At 41.6% G+C, this 20,337-nt stretch overlaps 2 protein-coding genes across 2 annotated transcripts in view; both read left to right on the forward strand.

Moving 5' to 3' along the window:
• The window catches only part of LOC105462438 (transcription factor Ken 2), a 32,127-nt gene extending 18,997 nt beyond the window's left edge, over positions 1–13,130 (forward strand). The window contains exons 2-6 of the mRNA XM_011709032.1: positions 10,243–10,533; positions 10,683–10,852; positions 10,955–11,182; positions 11,333–11,624; positions 11,807–13,130. Of these exons, the coding sequence (XP_011707334.1) occupies positions 10,246–10,533; positions 10,683–10,852; positions 10,955–11,182; positions 11,333–11,624; positions 11,807–12,286 (1,458 nt within the window). The 5' untranslated portion in view covers positions 10,243–10,245 and the 3' untranslated portion in view covers positions 12,287–13,130. The remainder of the gene's footprint in view (positions 1–10,242; positions 10,534–10,682; positions 10,853–10,954; positions 11,183–11,332; positions 11,625–11,806) is intronic.
• A 4,989-nt stretch (positions 13,131–18,119) lies between these two features.
• On the forward strand, positions 18,120–20,037 carry LOC105462439 (apolipoprotein D-like). The gene is made up of 4 exons (XM_011709033.1): positions 18,120–18,271; positions 18,574–18,704; positions 18,813–19,056; positions 19,217–20,037. The coding sequence occupies exons 1-4, from the start codon at positions 18,158–18,160 to the stop codon at positions 19,709–19,711; spliced, it is 984 nt and encodes a 327-aa protein (XP_011707335.1). The 5' UTR covers positions 18,120–18,157; the 3' UTR covers positions 19,712–20,037.
• Positions 20,038–20,337: the final 300 nt, after the last annotated feature.

Genomic DNA, 20,337 nt, shown 5'->3' on the forward strand with positions numbered 1-20,337 from the left:
GACGAGCCCGCTCTTTGACATTGAGCGCATCCGAATCTCCAGCGAGCGAGCGACTCGCCGTCACTCCCATTTCCACTCTCACGTCGCCCGCGTGGGCGACAATGCGAAACAGGACGGCCTACGGCCGTCAGAAAAGAACAGTGTTTAGCCATTAAGTATGCAATCGCGATCGTATATATTTTCGATGACTTTTTCGAAACTTTTTTCTTCGCGTTCTTTTTTTTTTTTTTCTTTAATAAGGTTAGCGTTTCGGTTATCATGCTTCGTAAGCCAGTTTTAACGCGGATTCTTTAGTAAAATTCTTTCGAGCGACAGAAACCAGAAATTTATGTAATCTGTATGAGTCAGTTAAATGTAGGCCTTTTGAGGCGTCATATAGAGGAATTAAAGTGCGAGATCATTTAAATCATTTACGCTCGACGTTACATGGCAATTATTGGTGCAACGCACGAGATTCGCGCGAATACGCTAATTTATACATGCACACGCGCGCGCGCGCGCGCGACGTGGCTTCCCAGGGAAAAGTGAGGGATTATCGCTCGCATCGGGAGCACAGATGAGATACCTTCCGGGAATAATGTAAGCTCGTAGCAAAATACCGCGATGCGGTACGGCGCGGCGGACGAACGAAAGTATGCCTCGCGAGATGGTAATTACAATTTGTGAGAACGCGAGCGCCGCGCTTATCCGGCAATTTGCGCGGATAGGAGCGTTTTACCTGCGTATCGTCGGTCTTTACACGTAATCAAATTACTCGTTTTATGGCGCGATTTTATGTAACCCGAGCCGGCGCGTCGTCGACGTGCGCTTTTTCCCGACGTGCAAAAGCCGCGGATTCTCGCGCACGACGGAATTAAAGCGCGCCGCCGTTATCGCCGACATCTCGCAAAAGTGAGTCTCACGTGGGGTACGCAGCATCCCGGGATAGGGATTGAAGCCGGTATGATTTCAGGCTGAGTTCAGATTTCGTTGATACAGACGCACGAGAAACTAATCTGCATGTTTATTTGTAATAGTAGAATTTACTGAAGTTATGTCACTCTCGTTGAAACGGTTGATCATTCTTCGCGGTCTTGAATTAATAAATTTTTAAATACTCTCAACAACGGAATGGAGACGGATGATCAGATGTTAGACAGAACGCCAATTTCCTTTTATCGTAATTTTAACATGTAACTTACAAAGTTGGCGAATATTAATAAATATTATTTTACGGCCTTTTTCTTGATATTTTGAAAACTTAAATTTAATTAACTTCCATATATATATATATATATATATATATCCGTCTTCGTTCTTTGTCGTTTAATGTAAGAAATGTTAACGATACTATACGCCGCAATTAAAATATAATGTTAAACGAAACGACGCTTTTAATTGCGCGACAGCGAAAAGTTCTCTTAATTAATAATAATTAATCGAAAGGGACGCCCAACTAACTATTCCTCCAGGTTTTCTCGATACAACGTAAAAATTACCGAAATGTTATCTGCCATGCCGTGGTATTTAAATTACTTTAGAAATACCAAATGGATGGCCGTGAGTATATCGTTGGCAGCGATCTCGGTGTCGGGCGCAGGACAAGAGTGCCCTTTGGAGGAGGCGACGTCGTTCATTTGAGAGAAACGATCGTGTGCGTTACGTAAGAGTAGGCGGTATGGAGACGCTGATGGCATAAAGACCGATTCACATACACACGTACACGCATACATGTCAAACACATTCGTGCTTTATTCGCGCAGGTCGTGCGGAATCGGCGTAAAAGAATAAACTGGAGTAATGCTGGTATTACACGAAGTCAGCAAAAGGGATAAATTAAAAAGTAAAAAAAAAATTGAGAGTTGCTTGCGCTTGCGTAAAATTGCGGTCGAGTTTAGGGTAGGCTCTCCGCGGAACGAACGAGCCGTCGCGATTTATTTACTGGCGGAATCGGAATACGCGCGTCGAAATTCCGCGATAGTTGAGTTTCATCGAGGACTTTTACGGAGGAAGATATAGCGACGTATTCGACCGACTATGATTTATACGTCCACTTTTTTTTTCTTCTTCGGTGCAATTTCATTATGTAACGCTCGAAAGATTACATCCACGTTCCACATGTAAATGTCGAACGATACGCCGAAATGTTCTTATATATTTTTCCAAATGCTTCGAGATTTACGTCAACGGCGAAAAAAAAAATTGCCTCGCAAAGAGGTGCTTCAGAAAAGCGCAATAATGTGCATTCCTTGCGCGCGAAGGTCGCTGATTATTTCGAATACAACTCCGATTAGTCGCTTCTCTCGCTCGCTACAGCTCTCAATATGTTTCTCATTACATAAATATATCCCATCGACGATCGTTGCGTGACCAATACAAAAATCGCGCGGCATTTAAACGCATGTCGCGAATTGACAGAACGCGGAGCGATAGATCGCAGACAGACGTGGATGATTCCCACGGTCACCAACGGTGACCTTGGTCACTTCCCCGAACGCCGCTGAATTTCGCCGATTTTGGCCAGCGGATCGGTTAAAGCGATCGCGCGTATGTGCGGCCCCAATGTTTCTCGTGAAACACGCTGAAACACGCAGAAGAGCACGACGCACGCGCACACCGAGCGTGCCCTTCAGATCCACAATGATGGAGCGTGTCTATTAGAGGAGGCGATTGTTCTTATATAATGAATGGATCATGTAACTAGCCGCTTCGCGGACTCGCTTCGGGGGGCCCCGAGAGACCGAGAGGGACGCCTTCGCGCTCGCATGCACACACACACACACACACACACATGCACGTATTCAGATGTACGAGCGCGGTGTGTGTACACATGTGCACACATGAGCTCACACAAGGCCGTGGCTGCGTGTTCGCGTGCATCGCGTGTATACCTGACGGACCCCGGTGACGTGTGTGTATGAGCGCGCGCGTACCAGTTAGAGCTACTCGGCTAGCTCGGTACGTACGGTAAGTGCAGCTGAAAAGGCTTTTTACTTTCTGGCCTTGAACGAAATGTATCCGGTGACTCGCCGAGTCGGCGAGAGCGCCGATCGAGCGCGCGCGGGGAACTTTTGTCGCTCTCTCTCTCTCCGCCCCCCCCCCCCCCGTGTGAAAAACAAGTTCACCGCCGCCCTCGACTGCGTTGCTATTTTTGGCACCCCGCGCTCTATACCGATCGGTCGGTCGGTTGTGTGGTCCATCGCGGACAAGTTCCGTGTTTCAATCGCGAGATTGCTGGCGTCGCGAAAGGGGACGGGACGATATCGCGTTGCAATCCCCGGAGTCACGATTCTCGACATTAAGGAGACGCGCGCGGATCTGTGCGGGGAACCTCGACGAATGACGCGAGCTTCGAATTCAGCGGCGAGATCGAATCTCCTCTGGCGACTTTTTTTACTACATATAGCGCTCTTCTCCCTGCATGCCGTGACTTTCCGTGACACGTACACTTATATACGTGTTAATGCGACACGAAAGGAAAATTGAACACATTAGCGTTAAATGGATTACTGCTCCGCTGATAATCCGGGCTGCTCCGTATAGGTTGATTCGAGCTTTTACAGCTGTACAACACTGCGACTCTATCTCGCTCCCGTCTCTATCCCGCCCGAGCATTATACTATCAACCGTAATAGTCGTGTGGGAATGAATCACGGATCGCGGCGCACGATATACAATCGGCAGACACTTGCGTACAATTGAGCGCCCCTTTCGTTAAGTCCCATTTCGTCAACGATGTCAGGATGGAAGAACTCGCGGTAACATTTTTGGGAAACCGCACGAACACGCACGTATTTCCGGTGAAGGGCGCACTCCTTCCGGACAGGGCAGCAGACAACGCTTGTCCATTCGGTAAATTGCGATAGGGCAGAGGAACCTTTTAGAAACGAGGAAGAACGGCGTGAAAGAGCAGGGAGAGAAGGAGGATGAGGAGGAGGAGGAGGAGGAGGAGGAGGAGAGGATGTCGGAGAGAGCACGTCACAGTCGACGGAGCGATGCGCAAGAGGGAGAGCGTGAGAGACCAGGTGGAAAATGGCGATTCGAAATCGAGGAAAGGTGTGAGTCACCTCCACGGTTTCACGGGGTGTCATAACCCCGGAGCGCTCGGAGCGTTTTCGTTCCCCGAGAGAGAGAGAGAGAGAGAGAGAGAGAGAGAGAGAGAGAGAAACGCGAAGTGTACAATACAATGCGCGGCCGCGATACGGGAAGTCAGCGAACCACGAAGCTATTCTTGGACGACGGAAACGTAGACGCGTTCTCGAATCGACTGTCCGCGAATCGAACAAAAACTAGTCCACGTCGAAAATAGGCGCGGACGGATGTTTTTACTAGCGTGCGCTACGGGCAGCTCTTAAATGAAGGCCGACAGTGTCAGGAAGAAGAATGTTTCTTTGCAACGAAAGAAGAAACAACTTTGCGAAATTTTATCTTTGCTTAATCATGATAGTTATGGACTTGTCGGCATATTACATTTTTGTAGCGCAATCTTTCCGAGAGAGAGAGAGAGAGAGAGAGAGAGGTGCAATTTTTTCGAACAAGGCACGCGCGAATTCCATTACACGGAGTGAAGGAGAAGTGCGGCCTTTATTGCCCAATGAACATCATTAATCCGAAGTCTCTTCGTGTCTTCATTTCTTCGGCAGAAAATATCCTTCGCGGGCAGAAAAGCGCTTCTCTCGTGCCCGCTTGGCCCCGCTTAATGTATCGTGAAAGATCGATGTCGCTTGCTCACCCGCGGATCCTTTCGAAAATCTTCACTCCGAGTAATCAGCTTAACTGCACTCTGTGGTGAAGAATCGCTTCTCCATGGGATATTGCTTAGCGTTCCAAGCGAGTGGATATACTGATGGTCTCCGGCGCGTATATATACGCGAACGTATACGGGGCCAGTGGTACAATGAGACCGCGAAACACAGCCTATCCAGACTGGCGAAACGTAATTGGGCCCACAAAAAATGGAGCGGAAACGCCTGGGCCCCATTATACAGGTCCCGTAACGAGTTCTCTCTCCGCGTTGCTCAATCCGTGCTGGTCGGCTTGCGCAGTTTGAGCGGCCTCACCTTAATCAGCGCCGTCACGATTCGTAATTTTTTACAGCAAACGGCCGTACAAACCCACAATTTCCGAAAACCATGAAATAACGTATTGAACGCGTCGGAACCGCTCGTGACAAAACGACGTGCTCGTCAGTAAAGATGATACGAAAACGACACTTGACGCCGCTCCCTTCATCCGCGGATTCCTTGGCTATTCAAAGTCGATTTTTTTTTCTTAAATAAATAGATGCTGCCATTCTTCGTAATTCGAAGAATGGCAGCTATTTGTTAAAATATGACTCGTTTAATAACTACTGAAAAATAATTGATTATTCGTTCGAAACATTCGGGGAGATTTTAATTTGAAAGTAAAATGTACTTTTCCTTTTTCAACTGTTCAACAATTCAATTTCCTTAACACTTGCGTTATATAGGAAAGTATCGAATTCAGTTTGCTCACAAGATCAGATTCGGGATCGCAGGTAAAAAAAAAAAATGCAACGTATAGTATCCAGGCACATCTATATGTACATTCGCAAAAATTTTGCAATCGAGTTTAACGAACCGCTCGTTTCCTACGATTAAGCGTGCGTTTTTCAACGGCGCGCGATCTTTTTCATCGCTCGGCCGCGACGCGCATTCTCCCTCCCGCTAAACCCCCCGGTGTCTCGCGCTTTAATTTCCAGCCTCGACATTTGCGTAACCCAGTTTCGCCATTGTTCGATTCAATGGTAGATCGTAACGTCCGCCATCCGGATAGGAGATTATAATGCTCGCGTGTACGTGGTACCGCGCATCGTCGCCTCTTGTATGTGTATGTGTGTGTATGTGTGTTTCTGTGTATGAGTGCCCGTATATGTGTGTGTGTGCGTGCGCACACGTGTGCATCACTGCCGCAGACGAAAGTACACTCATACGTATGCACACGCATATTATACGAAACTACATGCGTGCTTGCGCACATAGCAGCGATAAGCGTGCGGCGACGCCGGTAGAATTTACGAATTCATTGACTTTCTCCTCTTATCTAAGGTCCCGACCTCAGGAACCGTCTGCGCGCCAGTTTTACACTGCGACACTTTTCTCTTTTTCGTCACTGCCAGCATGCTGCAGGTTCGATTCCAGGAATGATTCATCGCAAGCAATTATGAAAGCGCAACGAGTGTGTCAGTTTTTGACATATATATAATAAAGAAATGGAAATTGCAAAGCGATCTTTGTGTAAAATCTATTTTCATTTTCTTCCAAATTTTTAAATGCGAAGAGTTCATTGTTGATTTCATTAAATTTGATCAATGCTTAGATAATTAACATATGATACTTCTAAATCTAATCAAAATTGAATTATTCCTGCCTAATGTTTCACTTTTAAATTTTATAACTGTGTGCTGTATTTGGATTTTGAGATACATTGAGATAAATAGGTAAAAGTAAATTGGAGCCATCACATTTGATTTCGATAAACTTTGAAATAGCAATCTCTTGTATAAAATAAAATAAAAAGATAACTTGTCGTTGATGTAATTTGTTGTTATGTCCACGAAAAAAATTTTACAATCTTTAATAAACAAAAAATTGTTCCAATTTATACTATTAATTAAAAAGAAATTACATATTCTTTTATTGTATTGCACAATCTAAGATAAAATAGCATCATAATTTGTTTTTGGAGCAATTAAATTTCAAATTAAAGTTTCTCCTCAGTATCTTACATGAAATATCAACCGACGTTAAAGTGAAACGAATTTTACCGACATCGTGCACTCGAGGTACTCGGTTCGGACGGCAGTTTTGTTCTAGCACAGCAGAGTACAGCACAGCACGCGCAGAAAACGATCAGAAGCGTGGCTTGACCGGTAAAAGCGCGCGACTCTGGTTCTTCCTGTTTCGCATAGCACTTTCTATATAGAATTTAACTTCCTACGTGAACGTAATATAAATAATCGAACGAAAGGAAGAGTCTTAAAAAATAGTCATAAAGCCTCGAAAAAATTATAAGGTGGAGAGTTCATTCATCGCATGGCTATTTTATATCTCGAATGAAGCGCAATCGCGGGGTTTAAAGTCGATGTAATTTGAAAATTACGAATCCGACTTTTCTCGCGCATTTTTCTTGCCGGGAAAGGCCAAACGCCACCACTTATCTGTCGCCTATGTCCACAATCAGAATCCAAACTCGGCGGAACAATACCGGCTGCCGTATTTGCATTTGATGTCGTTTGAACGCACAATATACGGCCCGCTCGGCGGTCTCCACTTGCGTTTCTCGGCTTCGTGGGTAACACTTCGTCCAGTCGTCTGTTACGTCCGCGTGAAACGCGCGGCACGAGACCCTGCCCGGCAACTCTTCAAGGCCCAAATAGAAGAAGAAAGAAGAACGCGTGAGCGCGTAAGCGCGAACGTAATCCGGCCTGCCGGCCAGTACGGATTGACCCTGAACTTCAGCCGCTTGCTTACTAGCATTTCCAGTAGCGGCCAGAAGCAGCGGCAGCAACGTCGGCGGCGTCCAGCAATGATTTCCTTATTTAGCGATTTTCTCGGTATCACGCCGGCGAGTTTATTACGCATACGAGTGAGCGTTTATACGGCTGTGCGGTTGCCGCCGCGCCGCCGTAACTCTTATCCGAAGAACTTGTCTTTTTTTTTTTTTATAGATTGCTTCAAATCGTTCCTGACTTCTCTCGTTACGGATGAACGTCGTCCTCTCGGACCGACGTAGCGGCGCGATGCACGCACGCGAAAAGCTCGTTACAAGAAAAATTGATGTTCCGTATATTTCGTTAATTTATTACGCGTGACTCCGCGCGTGCGTAAAAATGAATGTATACACATATGATATCCGGATGCGAAGGAAAAAAAAAGAGAGAAAAATATAAGCTTTGCCTGTTCTTTTGCTTTCGTTTTATTTACGACATTGCTTTCGTAATATTAAGATAAGAATAAGATAGTTATGTGATTTATGTAAGCGTACGACATGTAGTTTCCCCGTCATTGGTCCATCGCGCGCGAGGTGTTCAACGAAATGATTTTCTTATGCAAGCACTGTGACTCGCAGGTAGATATAAATTTTCCGGTTACGTAACGCGGCGCTTTGCGCGACGTCTAATACGAATGGAATTCGTTACGATGAGACGTTATCTGAGAATAAATAAACGCGGTAGCCCAGCCGGCGCGAATCTGTATGCATATCTAATTCGTCAAATTCGACGAGAACCCGTCGCGCTACTTTCGACGATTTAGAATTCCATGATATATAGATTCAGCACCATCTTCGTGACTCTTACCCAAGGCCTTCCCTTTCGAATTCGATCGAACAATCGATTGAAGGTCACGGCAGCAAATGCGAGATGCTCTTAGATCGCACTACGCGTCATTACCTCGCCGCTCTACAATCCTGAATTACACGCGTCGAGATACATCATTTCTTTTATTCTCTTAAAATTTTTTCTTTAACACTTTGCATAATTATTGCTTCTCAGCAGTAAGAAAGAATTGATCTTTTAGAAATGATCAATTCGTTCGTTTCAATTCAAATATTATTATATTAATTCTGTATATCGAATATATTAATTTATCGATATATTTTCTCAAAAGATAATATCTCTTAAGTGAAATTTAAGATACATTATTTTATTATTTAAATATCTTTTTTCGTGTATGTACTTTTTATTCCCACATAATACGACAAAAATGAAAGTTTGCGACAAGCCAGTAAGCGTTTATTTTCAGTATTGAACGGATCGTATTCTCGAGACACGTTTGACATTGCGGAATTCGTTTCATAATATTAGTTATACGTTTGCTCCTTTTGAGAATATAATGTGAAACCGGACTTTCTCTCTCTCTCTCTCTCTCTCTCTCTCGGCTTCCCTTGAGAAACCGAAGGAATGCTCGATCAGCCGTTAATTCTCAATTCTTAGCCGTGGCCGCGTTAAACTGTTGCAAATCTCCGACACGGATGAATGGGATATTTCTTGCGCGCTCGATATTGTATTAGTCAAATGTTTTTTTTCTTTTACGCTTAGTATTACAAGATTATGTCATAATGACAATCCATCAATTGTTTTCTGAAATAAGTGCTAATTAGGAGCGAATTATGTTCGATTGGTCGATACCTAGTGAGAAAATAGAACCGGATTCTACAGGCAGAACAGGTAGTTTCTCTCTGATAACTAATAGAATTAGAAGAATTTCCAGTAAGACAGGTTCGTAAATCATATTCAAAAACCTTAATCAGATACAATTGCATCATAGTTCATATTACATAATATTAATTTGATTAATCATATTACGAGAGAATACATGAAATATTCGAGAGCTTCTATTCGATTCGTGCTACGCTATTATTAATAGTTTAATGTGCAATATAAAAATTAAATTAAAATAAAATTCTCTATTATATAAAATTCTCAATACCGTATGAAATATTAATTTTCATGATTTACGAAGTAAAGAAGATAATTGTGTTTATATCTGCATCCTTGTAAACTTACAGGATATTTGAAAAAGATGTAATTAAATTTACGATGAAAATAAAATAAATGCGTGAGGGGTTTTAGACCGTCTAACTAGATAATTGCATATCGCATCGTTAAACATGTTTGACATGGTCAACCGAGAGCTGCGTAGATGTAAGAGAAACGTGAGAAACATGATCTTGTGACACGTCAGTGTCTCTTCCGCCGTTTCTTAGAGAACCAAGACACGAAAGGAGGAAATTAGTGTAACGAAGCTGTCATCGCGACACGCAAGGCGGCGAGACCACTTATTGGGTTAAGGACGCGGGATGCATTTTTTGTCAAATAATTTCTTACCATAATCGCACGCTACGTCTAAGAGCTCGATTTTTTAATTTATCAATAAATCGAATTGTGTACGTAATTGGCTAATTTTTTATCGCGAGATAAAGATGTGCCAAGGTTATTACTGTACCTTTTATTTACAAATACTATTTTAGAATTTTTTAAATCTATTTAGATCTTTTCTCTCTACGAAAGTTTAATTATAGTTGCACGTGTTACTTATAAATTTTTAACATTTTGATAATTTAGCTAAAAAGTATTGACAAAATTTCAATTAGATTTTAAAAGTGCCTCGTTATTTGTCTGTTTCTTGTTCATTTTCAATTTCTTTCCCTTATGAATGATGTATTCGATGCTAATTTTAAATCAACACAAAAATCTATCCGATCATGAATGTTAACGTTTTTTTTTTATTCTTGTTTCAGACGATGTATTCTGACGGTCTCCTGACGCTCCACTATGGGAAACATCCAGCGACCTTGGCCGCAGAGGTCGGGGCCTGGTACAGCGGGGACCGTCACGTGGACGTGACCCTGGCGTGCGACGATGGGTCCATCGTGAAGGCCCATCGTGTCGTTTTGGCAGCCGCCAGTCCCCTTTTAGCTAGTCTACTTCGGAATCCTGCCCTGGACCACGTGGTTCACTTATCAGGCGTCCGAAAGACTCAATTAAATCATTTGTTGGAGTTTTTATACAACGGAGAGGCGCTGATACCGGTATGAATTTCAAGTCACGATATATAAGTTTTAGCATGCAAACAGAATATTTCGAAAGAAAAATTTTTTATTAACATTTTGAAAATATTTCAAGTGTTTGAAATGTGCTGTGCGGAATTTTATTAACGCAATTTTATCTTTTCATTCAGTCGACAGAGCTGACGCCGTTAAGAGAGCTCTTTGAGCTTTTACAGATTAAGTCGGAGTTATTTGAGCCCAATCAGCCTCAAACTAGCAACTCTGATCCCGACAGAATATCAACTCCACAGCCCTCAGAAGGCCAGGAGAGTTCCAGTTACGAATCCCAATACGATGGCAGGTGGGCAGATAAATTTTGTGATTTACTGAGTTGGCGTAAATAAAAAAATTAATAAATAAATAAACGTCAGATGAAATGTTTTAAAAATCTTATGCCTTTCAGACAGTCCAACAATCCCGCGGACTGTTGCTCAGTCCTTATTAAAACGGAAGGCTGCGAAGAGGAGCCGGAAGTGGATGTGGAAGGTGTGGAAGGTGAAAGTCTTCTCTCGGAAAACAGAGAGAGTAGCATCGAGCCTCCTAGGAGAAGGGATAGCTCCGATCCTGTTAATCTCAGTCTCAATTCCGGCACTTCCGTCACAAGCGACAGTTCGCACGACATAATACACAGGTTAGATAACGTTGACCATCACATAATCATTACGACACTCTAGTATGTAAAAACTGTCCAAGCTAATTTCGTAATATTGTAAGCTACACTCGACAGAACCTGGGGGGGAACAGAACAAATTCTCATGACGGGATGATTTAATCGTCGCAGGTCTGAGAAGCCGATATTCGAGAGGCGAGAATCTCTTGAGGAAGCAGAAGAGCGGAAGAGGCAGTTGGCAACGCGGTTGGCGTTAGGCTTAGAATCTGGAAAGAGGAAACTCGACGAATTACCAATCCCACCTGCGGAGGCGTATGTCGTGACGCCTCATCGAAAGCGACGGCCGGGCTTCCACAACGCTCCCGCACAAAATCCGGCCTTCGTGCCTTTCAATCCTGGATTCGAGACGCCCAGAAGGTTGCAGGCGCCACATCCCCTGAGCGTTTCGGCACCACCGTACCTGGTTGGTTTTTAATAGTTTCTCTCTCTCTCGATATCATTTATTATCGATAAACGTGCGCGATCAAAAATAAGCTTCTCTGACATCTGTCTCATATTTTTTTCAAACATTTTCGATATTGCAATATAGATGTATGTACGTTGCGCGATTTTTCCGTATATTTACGAGGCGTTATTGATGTGCAGCAGGATAGATCGGTGACACCGCCGTCACATCGACCGCCGAGCGCCGATCCGACGTCAGCGGCGGTTCTGGAGCCACCTTGGACCGGCTGGACTCTGCCACCCACCAGAGCTCCGCCGCCGCCACCGTCAACGGACGACCCGCCGAAGTCCACCCCTGTGCGAGAGTATCGATGCAGCTACTGCGGCAAGCAGTTCGGCATGTCATGGAACCTGAAGACCCATTTAAGAGTGCACACGGGCGAGAAGCCTTTCGCGTGTAGACTTTGCGTTGCCATGTTCAAGCAGAAAGCCCACTTGCTGAAGCACCTTTGCTCGGTGCACCGAGGTGTAATAGCCGCGCCCGACAATACGTTCTCGTGTTGCTTTTGCTCGTCGTCGAACTTCGTTAATTTGCAGGACCTCATCAGGCATCTCTCGGGACCGCACAACAATCTGCTACTAAGCAGAAATCTACATCGTGAATTCACGAATCACGAATAGCGACGAAGTCAAAGGCCGTCCGGTGCTGAGGAGTGTTCCTCGAGTGCGCAATGACGAGTTTCTCGAGCAGTTTATCTCACGCTCTTAGGATCTCGTTGAGGAGGATGCGATCGAGACACTCAATTTTTGTTCAGACTGTTTTAAAAACTGTTTTAATTTCTGTAAAATGAGATATTTAAAATTATCGCTGAGTCTTCCCTACTTGTGATACACAAAAAAGTATATAATTATCTATATAATTATATATTTTCCAATCATCTTTCTATTTCGAAAAATATTTCTCAAAAAATATCTTTAATAAGATCTATTAATTACTTGTCTCTCCACACAGACAGGTAATTTCCCAGGTTTTTTTGTCGTATTACTGGAAAGCAACGAAGATTCTTTGTGCGCAATAATTTTAGATACTCTATCATGTAATTGTTCGAGTTATTCCACCATTTGCAATGATTTTCAACTATTGAAAGTTATAACAATTTTTGTATGATATTTTGATCTGTATATAATGGAATATGTCCTTTTTATACTACAGACAAAATACAGTTAGATGTAAAGCAAGAACAAAAAAATGATTGGTTTAATATGATATTGGAAAACAAATTTACATGGTCTGAACAAAATTTATTTGTAAATACTGCTGTTTGTCTTCATATTTATTGCTTAATTAATTATTATCCAGCAAATATAGATATAATTACTATACAACATTTACGTAAATATGTATGTTTTACAGCTATGTTACATGGTTAGTTATAATCGATATTTGCTGGGTTAATAATAATTTCTATTCCAAAAGCATGAATAAAATGATGTTTTTTTTAATAAGAAAAGAATATAAAAAAAAGAATTGTACATATATAAAATTATTATCTCGCGAGTAGCTATATATTCTTTCAATTTAGTTGTATATATAATTATGAAATTTACCTTTAAAAAAAGGAGAAATATTGATTCGATAAAACGTCAAAATTTTAAGTTTTCTCTGAAGACAGACGGCATGCAGCACCGGAAGAGGGTCTTTCCTAAGAATAAAAAAAAAAAGAATCAATTTATATATACAATTGTAACTCTTCCCTATATCGAAGTCGCTCAATTACGACTTTTCAGAAAGTATCTTATCGTTATGGCTAAGCAATAACTTTGATAAGATGCCTTTATTAATAATCGACGTGGTCTTCGAGTACGTCGAGTCGGGAATGAAGACAAATCATCGAAGACGATTTGTGAAAAGTACAAGGACGATAATATGAACGAACAGAGAGTCAATTATTGTCATGCGCCAAATCTTGACAAGCTTGTATAGGATTTAAAAGCGCAGTCGCGTCTCTTTGTCGCGCCTTGTTTGTTGTTATTTTATTTTAATCGCCGCACGCGGCAAATTCGGCAAGAAGTTTACCTCAGCGCGTGCAAAGTAATTTTACAATGTAAATAATGTTAAATAGGAACGAGAGGACGGACTAGAATTTATTTATTTCATGCTAATGCAAATGGGACCAACTGACTTTCCACCGATTTCTGTCTTAGGTAGATCTTAGGTGTCCTGCCCGCCAATCGCCACGAGCTAGCAGTTTATAGAATTGTAACGATTTTTTTTCGATCGCGAACGCGAAAGTATTCGATCGGGATGTTGAAATGGGAAGAGAATGAAATTATCCGAAATGTTAAGCAGGACGGAAGAGAACATTACCGGCGAAATCGATTGCGGAAGACGCAGTTGTGATGTTTATAAATTGTTGATGCAATTTATTGTCTAGTAAACATCGACGTTGTTAATGTTCTGTCTTCTGAAATCCCGTCTTCCACATTGTCGCCTGTCCCCCATCATCGTCATCCCCGTCCTGACATTCCCATTCACATCCTTCAGTACATCCTTCAGTAATAACTTAGCGACTCGAGTGCCTTGTCAAATGGGTCCAAATTGGTCGATTGGGCAGTGATTTCATGTGTTCATAGGCTTAAGAGACATAGGCGGTTAAGATGACGATACGAGCTCGCTTAGGAAATGGAGGAAACGTTAATAAATTCACGTAGACGATTTTAAGATTCATTCGAATTAATTCAATCTCTTTCGTAAGGCTAGTTAGATCGTTGTAAGTAGTAGCTTTCTTTTCTCTAATTTTACGTTTGTTTGGCGCAGGACGTCATATTTTTTTTTTCTTCTCTAGGTAGGCATTATTATTACCTAAGGTGCCTTGAAGAAGGGCCTCGACCTCTTTTTTGCTCCTTAACTGTACAAAAACTATCTCGGAGATGTTCGGAAGTGAAATTAAACGAGGAGAAGAAATGAGACACACTGGAATCGGCCGATTAACGCGGTTGGAAGTGTTTATATTCTGTTCAAAGAATATACGTACATTCCATATAAAAACGAAGTCAAAAAGACTATATTAATGTAGTGATGTTCAATTGATCGAGATGCGATTATGAAGAAATAAATTGGATATATGTGTATTGTACAGAAATTAGAATATGATATAGACGCTCTAAACTGAATGTACCATCGATCTAGATTCGCTCATACCAAAGACGTTCTAATAAAAGCTGTCAAATATAATTTTAGTTAAATATAAATGCAATATATTTTAGTTTTTAAATCAACGTGTGTTGAGCAACGCGTAAATAAAATGGCATTGTACTTGAAGGATATTTAACAATCTTAATATATATTTGATTATATGTTGTCGATTGCAACAGAGGTAAATAAAAGCGCGTGGCAAGTTTGTACTATATACACTAATTGCAGTAAATTATCGTCTTCCCGTGATAACAAAAGAGATGTGTACAATAAAAGAATATATTTAAAAAAAAATGTAAAATTATATAAAATTTTATATAAAAAAGTTTCCCCTATACGGTCTGCTTTCTCTCAAAGAGTGTCCTGTATCAGTCAAATAAAGCATCGCGCGCGGGAAAGAAACGGAAACACAGCCGATTGGTATTCTCTTGTTCATTACATCCTCGGGTTTCTGCTCGACCTCGCAAATCGCGATTGCTCGAGGGTGGCGACAAATCGATCGGGTGCGCCTTTTCTTCTCCTTCACTTCCCTTCATTACGGACGTTCATTTACGAGAAAACGTCGTAACGGGGAGGCGTACAAGAAACGGAGCGGAAAGAGAGGTTGGAGGGGTGGTGTGCGCTCTCGCGAAGCCAGGCAAAAACGGCCAGCACAAAACAGTGAACGTAATGTGATACTAAATGATAATAAAGCTAAAGTAATTATTGTTTAGCGTGCGACGCCGCGGCGTTTTCATGGCACGGGCGCGACTCGTGGCTCTCGGCGTGAGCAAGAGAGAGAAAGAGAGAGAGAGTGAGAAGTGAGAGAATCTTGCGATCGCGAAGAGGCAGGAGGACTGCCGAAGAAAGATCTTGCGAGTCGCCTATAATAATTTAAGCAACCAGCTTTTTATCACCATTTTCTCCCCTTTACCCTTTCGCCCACCCTTTATCACGCACTCCCGACATCAGTCGTCCCCTCTTCTCGAGCCGTAAACGCACTAGGATTACGCATTACAGATTATTTTTATTGTTAATTAATTATGTTTAGCGCGCACGCGCACCCGGATGTCCCTCTCGAGAGACCGTGTTTCGTCGTGGAGAAAATATAAGCAAAGATCTCGAATTTCGCTTTCGATCGAGTTGACCGAGAATGCGAAAGGAAACGATATACTTTTCTGATACGTTTATTCGACGTTGTAGAATTCTTCGGAATTTGTTCTTTCGTCATTAGACAAATTGAACGTTCAATAAAGGAAAGATTTGAGGGAGGGACAATAATTGGCACAATCTTGTGGAAATCTTGCGTCGATTTTCTACGATTTGCAATGTCTTCCGTCACTGTTGTGCAAAGTTTAACGTCTTCTTTTCGTCATTCGGACATCCGGGTGAAACATTTGTAGATTTTAAGCATCTTCCAAGCGGGGCGCGAGCTCCGTGTGCTTTCTTAGTGTTCATAGGTTTATGAAAAATAAATTAAAAATTCTGAAGGAATCTGGTGTACGACAAGATAAAAAAAGAAGCGAGCGTAATCGAATATATGTTGCCGATTTTCCTCCCCCATTCCTTTAGGACCTGTTGTGATTGATTAAACGTTACGCTATTTAATTGCACGATTGTGAGACGTGTATATAGAAATTTATAGGAGAATTGCATTTGAATTTAAACATTAATAAGCAAATCTATCGATTTTAATAAATTAGTTGAACGAACTATCTCGAATTATTTCACAAATTTCACAAATAAGCCGCTTTTGGATTATTGCCTCTCAATAATTCTTACATAATTAGAGAGAAGAAAAAAGTCATGTGTATTAATTTGTTTTATCTAAATAATTCACTATTTTCCTTTCGGGATCTATAGATCCTTTCTTGCGAGCAGTAAATATTTTGTCACGTTGTCATCTAACTTGATTGAGGACTGCTTCATCGACGCAAACATAACAGAGCACCGAAGTCGAAGAGTTAATTATTGTTTTCGTGAGACAGACGTAGCGGTTCGCTGTTCGCAGACTCTTCAAAGAATTCCTTAAGAGAGGCGCAAAATACGTCGCCAGCTAACGGTCCGAGGACTTCTCGGTTTTGTACAAAAAGACAAGTCACACAGCGAGACCCGTTACTAGTGGGCTACCTTCCAGCAAGACGCCGTATGCCGCGTACATCCAATCTCGACGGTGTCGATTGCATAATTACCGCGAGTAAATGTCCATTCCTCGTTTTGTCCCCCTCCTCTCCCTCCTACCCCTCGCGAAGAATCAGTCTGTCCGATCGCACCTGCCTCGCAACCAAACGTAAATAAGCGTTTGCACGAGGACCAGATTGCTGGAACCGGCTCTCTAAATGACTGCAGGAAACGGCCAGACATATTTGCTTTTCATAATCGAACGGAGACGCGTCTTGATTGTAATTTATATGTGATATAGGCGAGTATAATATCCATAATAAATTGTTGTATAAATAGAGACAATCGAATATTATTGGAGCAACAAAAATAGAAAGAAAAAAAGGGGAGAAAAAGAGATACATATATAGGAAATTTCTAAATACAATAACTTCCACGCGTACAAGTTTTGCTCTTAATTAATCATCATTATCACGTATTTCAATTAAATTACGTTTTACTTGATCAAAATTTCACGCGTATATGATATATTATTAAAAGCAAAATAATATATATTTTTTTGCTACAAAAAAAGAATTGTTATCAATGTAAGATAGATATATCTTTTAATATATGATTTGATATATCTTTATGATAGATATATCTTTTAATATATGATATGATATTTAATATATTATAAGATAGATATATCTTTTAATATATGTTTGAATTAGCACAAAAAGAATAATCAAAAAGATCCGAAAGGTCTAAAAAGGCATGTATATGCACAGAAATCTTAAAGAGAGATCGATTAGCACATTCGCAGCCTCTTCTCTAAAAATCCTTAATTGAGGAGTTCATAGATCTTAATTGGAGATATATGGGAAAGAATTCTTCTAATCCGTTAACCTCGCATTTAATTCGAGACATCATTGACATTCCACGGAGTTGGTAGACCTCGCTCTAAGGCCTAAGCGCTGTTCCCGTAGGGGCTGGCGTCGCCAATCGAGAAGTACCGTTCGTTTTGAAGTTGCATAATGGATCTTGCATTTCTGGTTCTTGGTCGCGTCGCCGATGGACTTGCCAAGAGATTCGTAGGCGCATCATTGACCAATGACCACCGTCTGCACGGCCAGCCTCTCGGGCCACGGAGAGTACCGTAAGAGTACTAACACGTGGGTAACACAGAGGGGGTAAGACCTCTCGGTCAACGCTCCTGCTTAATGTATATAAAGGTTGGAGCGTCGACGGGTGTTCGAGGCAGATCATCGTCAGACATGTTCGGAAAGATCATCCTAGCACTCTCGGCTCTGGCCTGGGCCAGTGCCCAGATTCCCAATCTGGGCTTCTGCCCAGAATATATACCCATGGCGAACTTTAATAGGCAAAGGGTGAGTAATTATTTCATTAACTTAATTATTTCATTCGCCAATTTGTGCATTATCACGTAAACATTCGGTTTTATTTTGTTTGTGTAATGTTTGATGTTATGTGCATTTATACAGAATATACATGTCTTCAGTTATCGGACGAATGTCTAAGAAATTTAATTTTTTCTGATATTTGCTTTCTCTGATAGATCTGATGGATCAATTTGTGTTGTCTGCGCATAACTGGCGATATTTAATTAAAAAGTTAACAGCGCGTTACATTTTTCTGACTTCAAATAAACGGATATTCGATTGTCTTACAGTTCTTGGGCGTTTGGTACGAGGCCGAGAGATACTTCCAACTTAGTGAAGTGGTATCTCGATGCGTTATGACGAATTATACCAGAGGTATCGATGGCAAATACCGCGTGAGCAATCAAGTTACGAATCGTTTGTAAGTATACATATTTTCTCTAGTTTTGATAAATTTTTGTATTATAAAAAATATGAGAATATAATAAAATATAATGAGATTTTAACTAATAATACCTCTGGCAATTAGCACCGGCGTAAAGAGGATACTGGAGGGTGAAATTAAGCCTGCAGCTTCCAAGGCCGAGGAGGGTAAACTTCACGTCAAGTATACCACAGTTCCACTGACTCCCGAGACTAAGTACTCGGTACTCGAAACCGATTACGATTCGTACGCCGTTTTATGGAGTTGTCAAGGTATTGGCCCGGTCCACGCACAAAATGCATGGGTCATGACGAGAGAACGGATTCCGTCCGGAAAAGTGCTTCAAAAGGTACGTAGGCTTAATAAAATAAAAAAAAAAAAACATTAACATAAAATATATTAGCAAGTTTTACATTTTAAAATTATTATAACAGTAACAATATTGTAACATATGTGCCCCAGAATTATTGTCATTATTACAAAATTTTAAAATCTCATTTCGGTCGCAGGCTTATGGCGTTCTCGATAAGTACAAGATATCGAAGACGTTCTTCGTGAAAACCGATCAGGCGGAATGCGCCTATTTCGACTCGACGGAGGAGTCGACGGAGGAGTCCGAGGAGACGAAGAAGCCGGAGGAGGCGAAGAAGCCCGCCACGGAGAAGCGAAAACGGAAACCGCAGCCAGCCGAGAATGAGGGTTTGAGAGCAGCCATCGATCTGAGTGATGCCGAGATAAAGGAGAAGGAGGTAGCAGAAGCCGGGATTACGGGTGAGAAAGCGCCCTCCGATATCCCGAAGATAATAGCGGAGGAACCCGCGAAGCTCGAGCAGCCCATCGAAACAGTTCCCGAACGGATCTTGAAGATAGCAGAGGCGATAAAGGAGGAGACCGGCGACACGAGGGATAAAATGATCATTGTCGAGGTCAAGGAGGAGAACGTCGCGGAAAATCCGAAGGAGGAGAAAAGCGAGCTTTCGAAGGAGACGGAAACAATTGCTTAGAAGTATTATTTAGCTAAAATAAAAAAATAAAAAAAAAATAAAAAGTCTGTTAGTTGGCGCTAGCAGGGTCGTATTCCCGGGGATTTTCGATGTCTTAGGCTCGTAGCGGTTTCCTCTAATTGAGAACCAGTCTCGCTTAAGTACCGCAAAATCATTAATCACTGTTCCATCGGCACGTCGTCGTCGTCGTCGTCGTCGTCGTTGTCGCTGTCGCTTGAGAACATAGGGTTGGCACGGCGCTTTGTTTTATAGGCTTACGTACAAATGTAAAAAAAAAAGAAAAAGAAACAAAGATAAATAAAGATAAATAAAATTGTTATAAAAAATGTCTTAATAAAATAAATTCGTCTATTTATTACTCCCGTTTCACTGCGTAGATATAATGGAATGCGTGTAAAATTAATTAATTAAACTAAATGCAGCGTAAATTAATCATTGCAAATTAACTCGCGTAATTATATCTGATTAATGAAGAATAATATTTGATTAATGAGACGTATAACTTTGTTAAAAAAAATTTTTTTTTCTGAAATTATTCATTTATTCTTCTAAAATTCCTCTAGCTATAATACTCGTAATTTACTGCGATAGTTTATATGTGCCGTGCATAGTCGTATCATGTGAGA

This window comes from Wasmannia auropunctata, unplaced genomic scaffold (assembly GCF_000956235.1).
Source record: "Wasmannia auropunctata unplaced genomic scaffold, wasmannia.A_1.0 LD336099.1, whole genome shotgun sequence".
Lineage (NCBI taxonomy): Eukaryota > Metazoa > Arthropoda > Insecta > Hymenoptera > Formicidae > Wasmannia > Wasmannia auropunctata.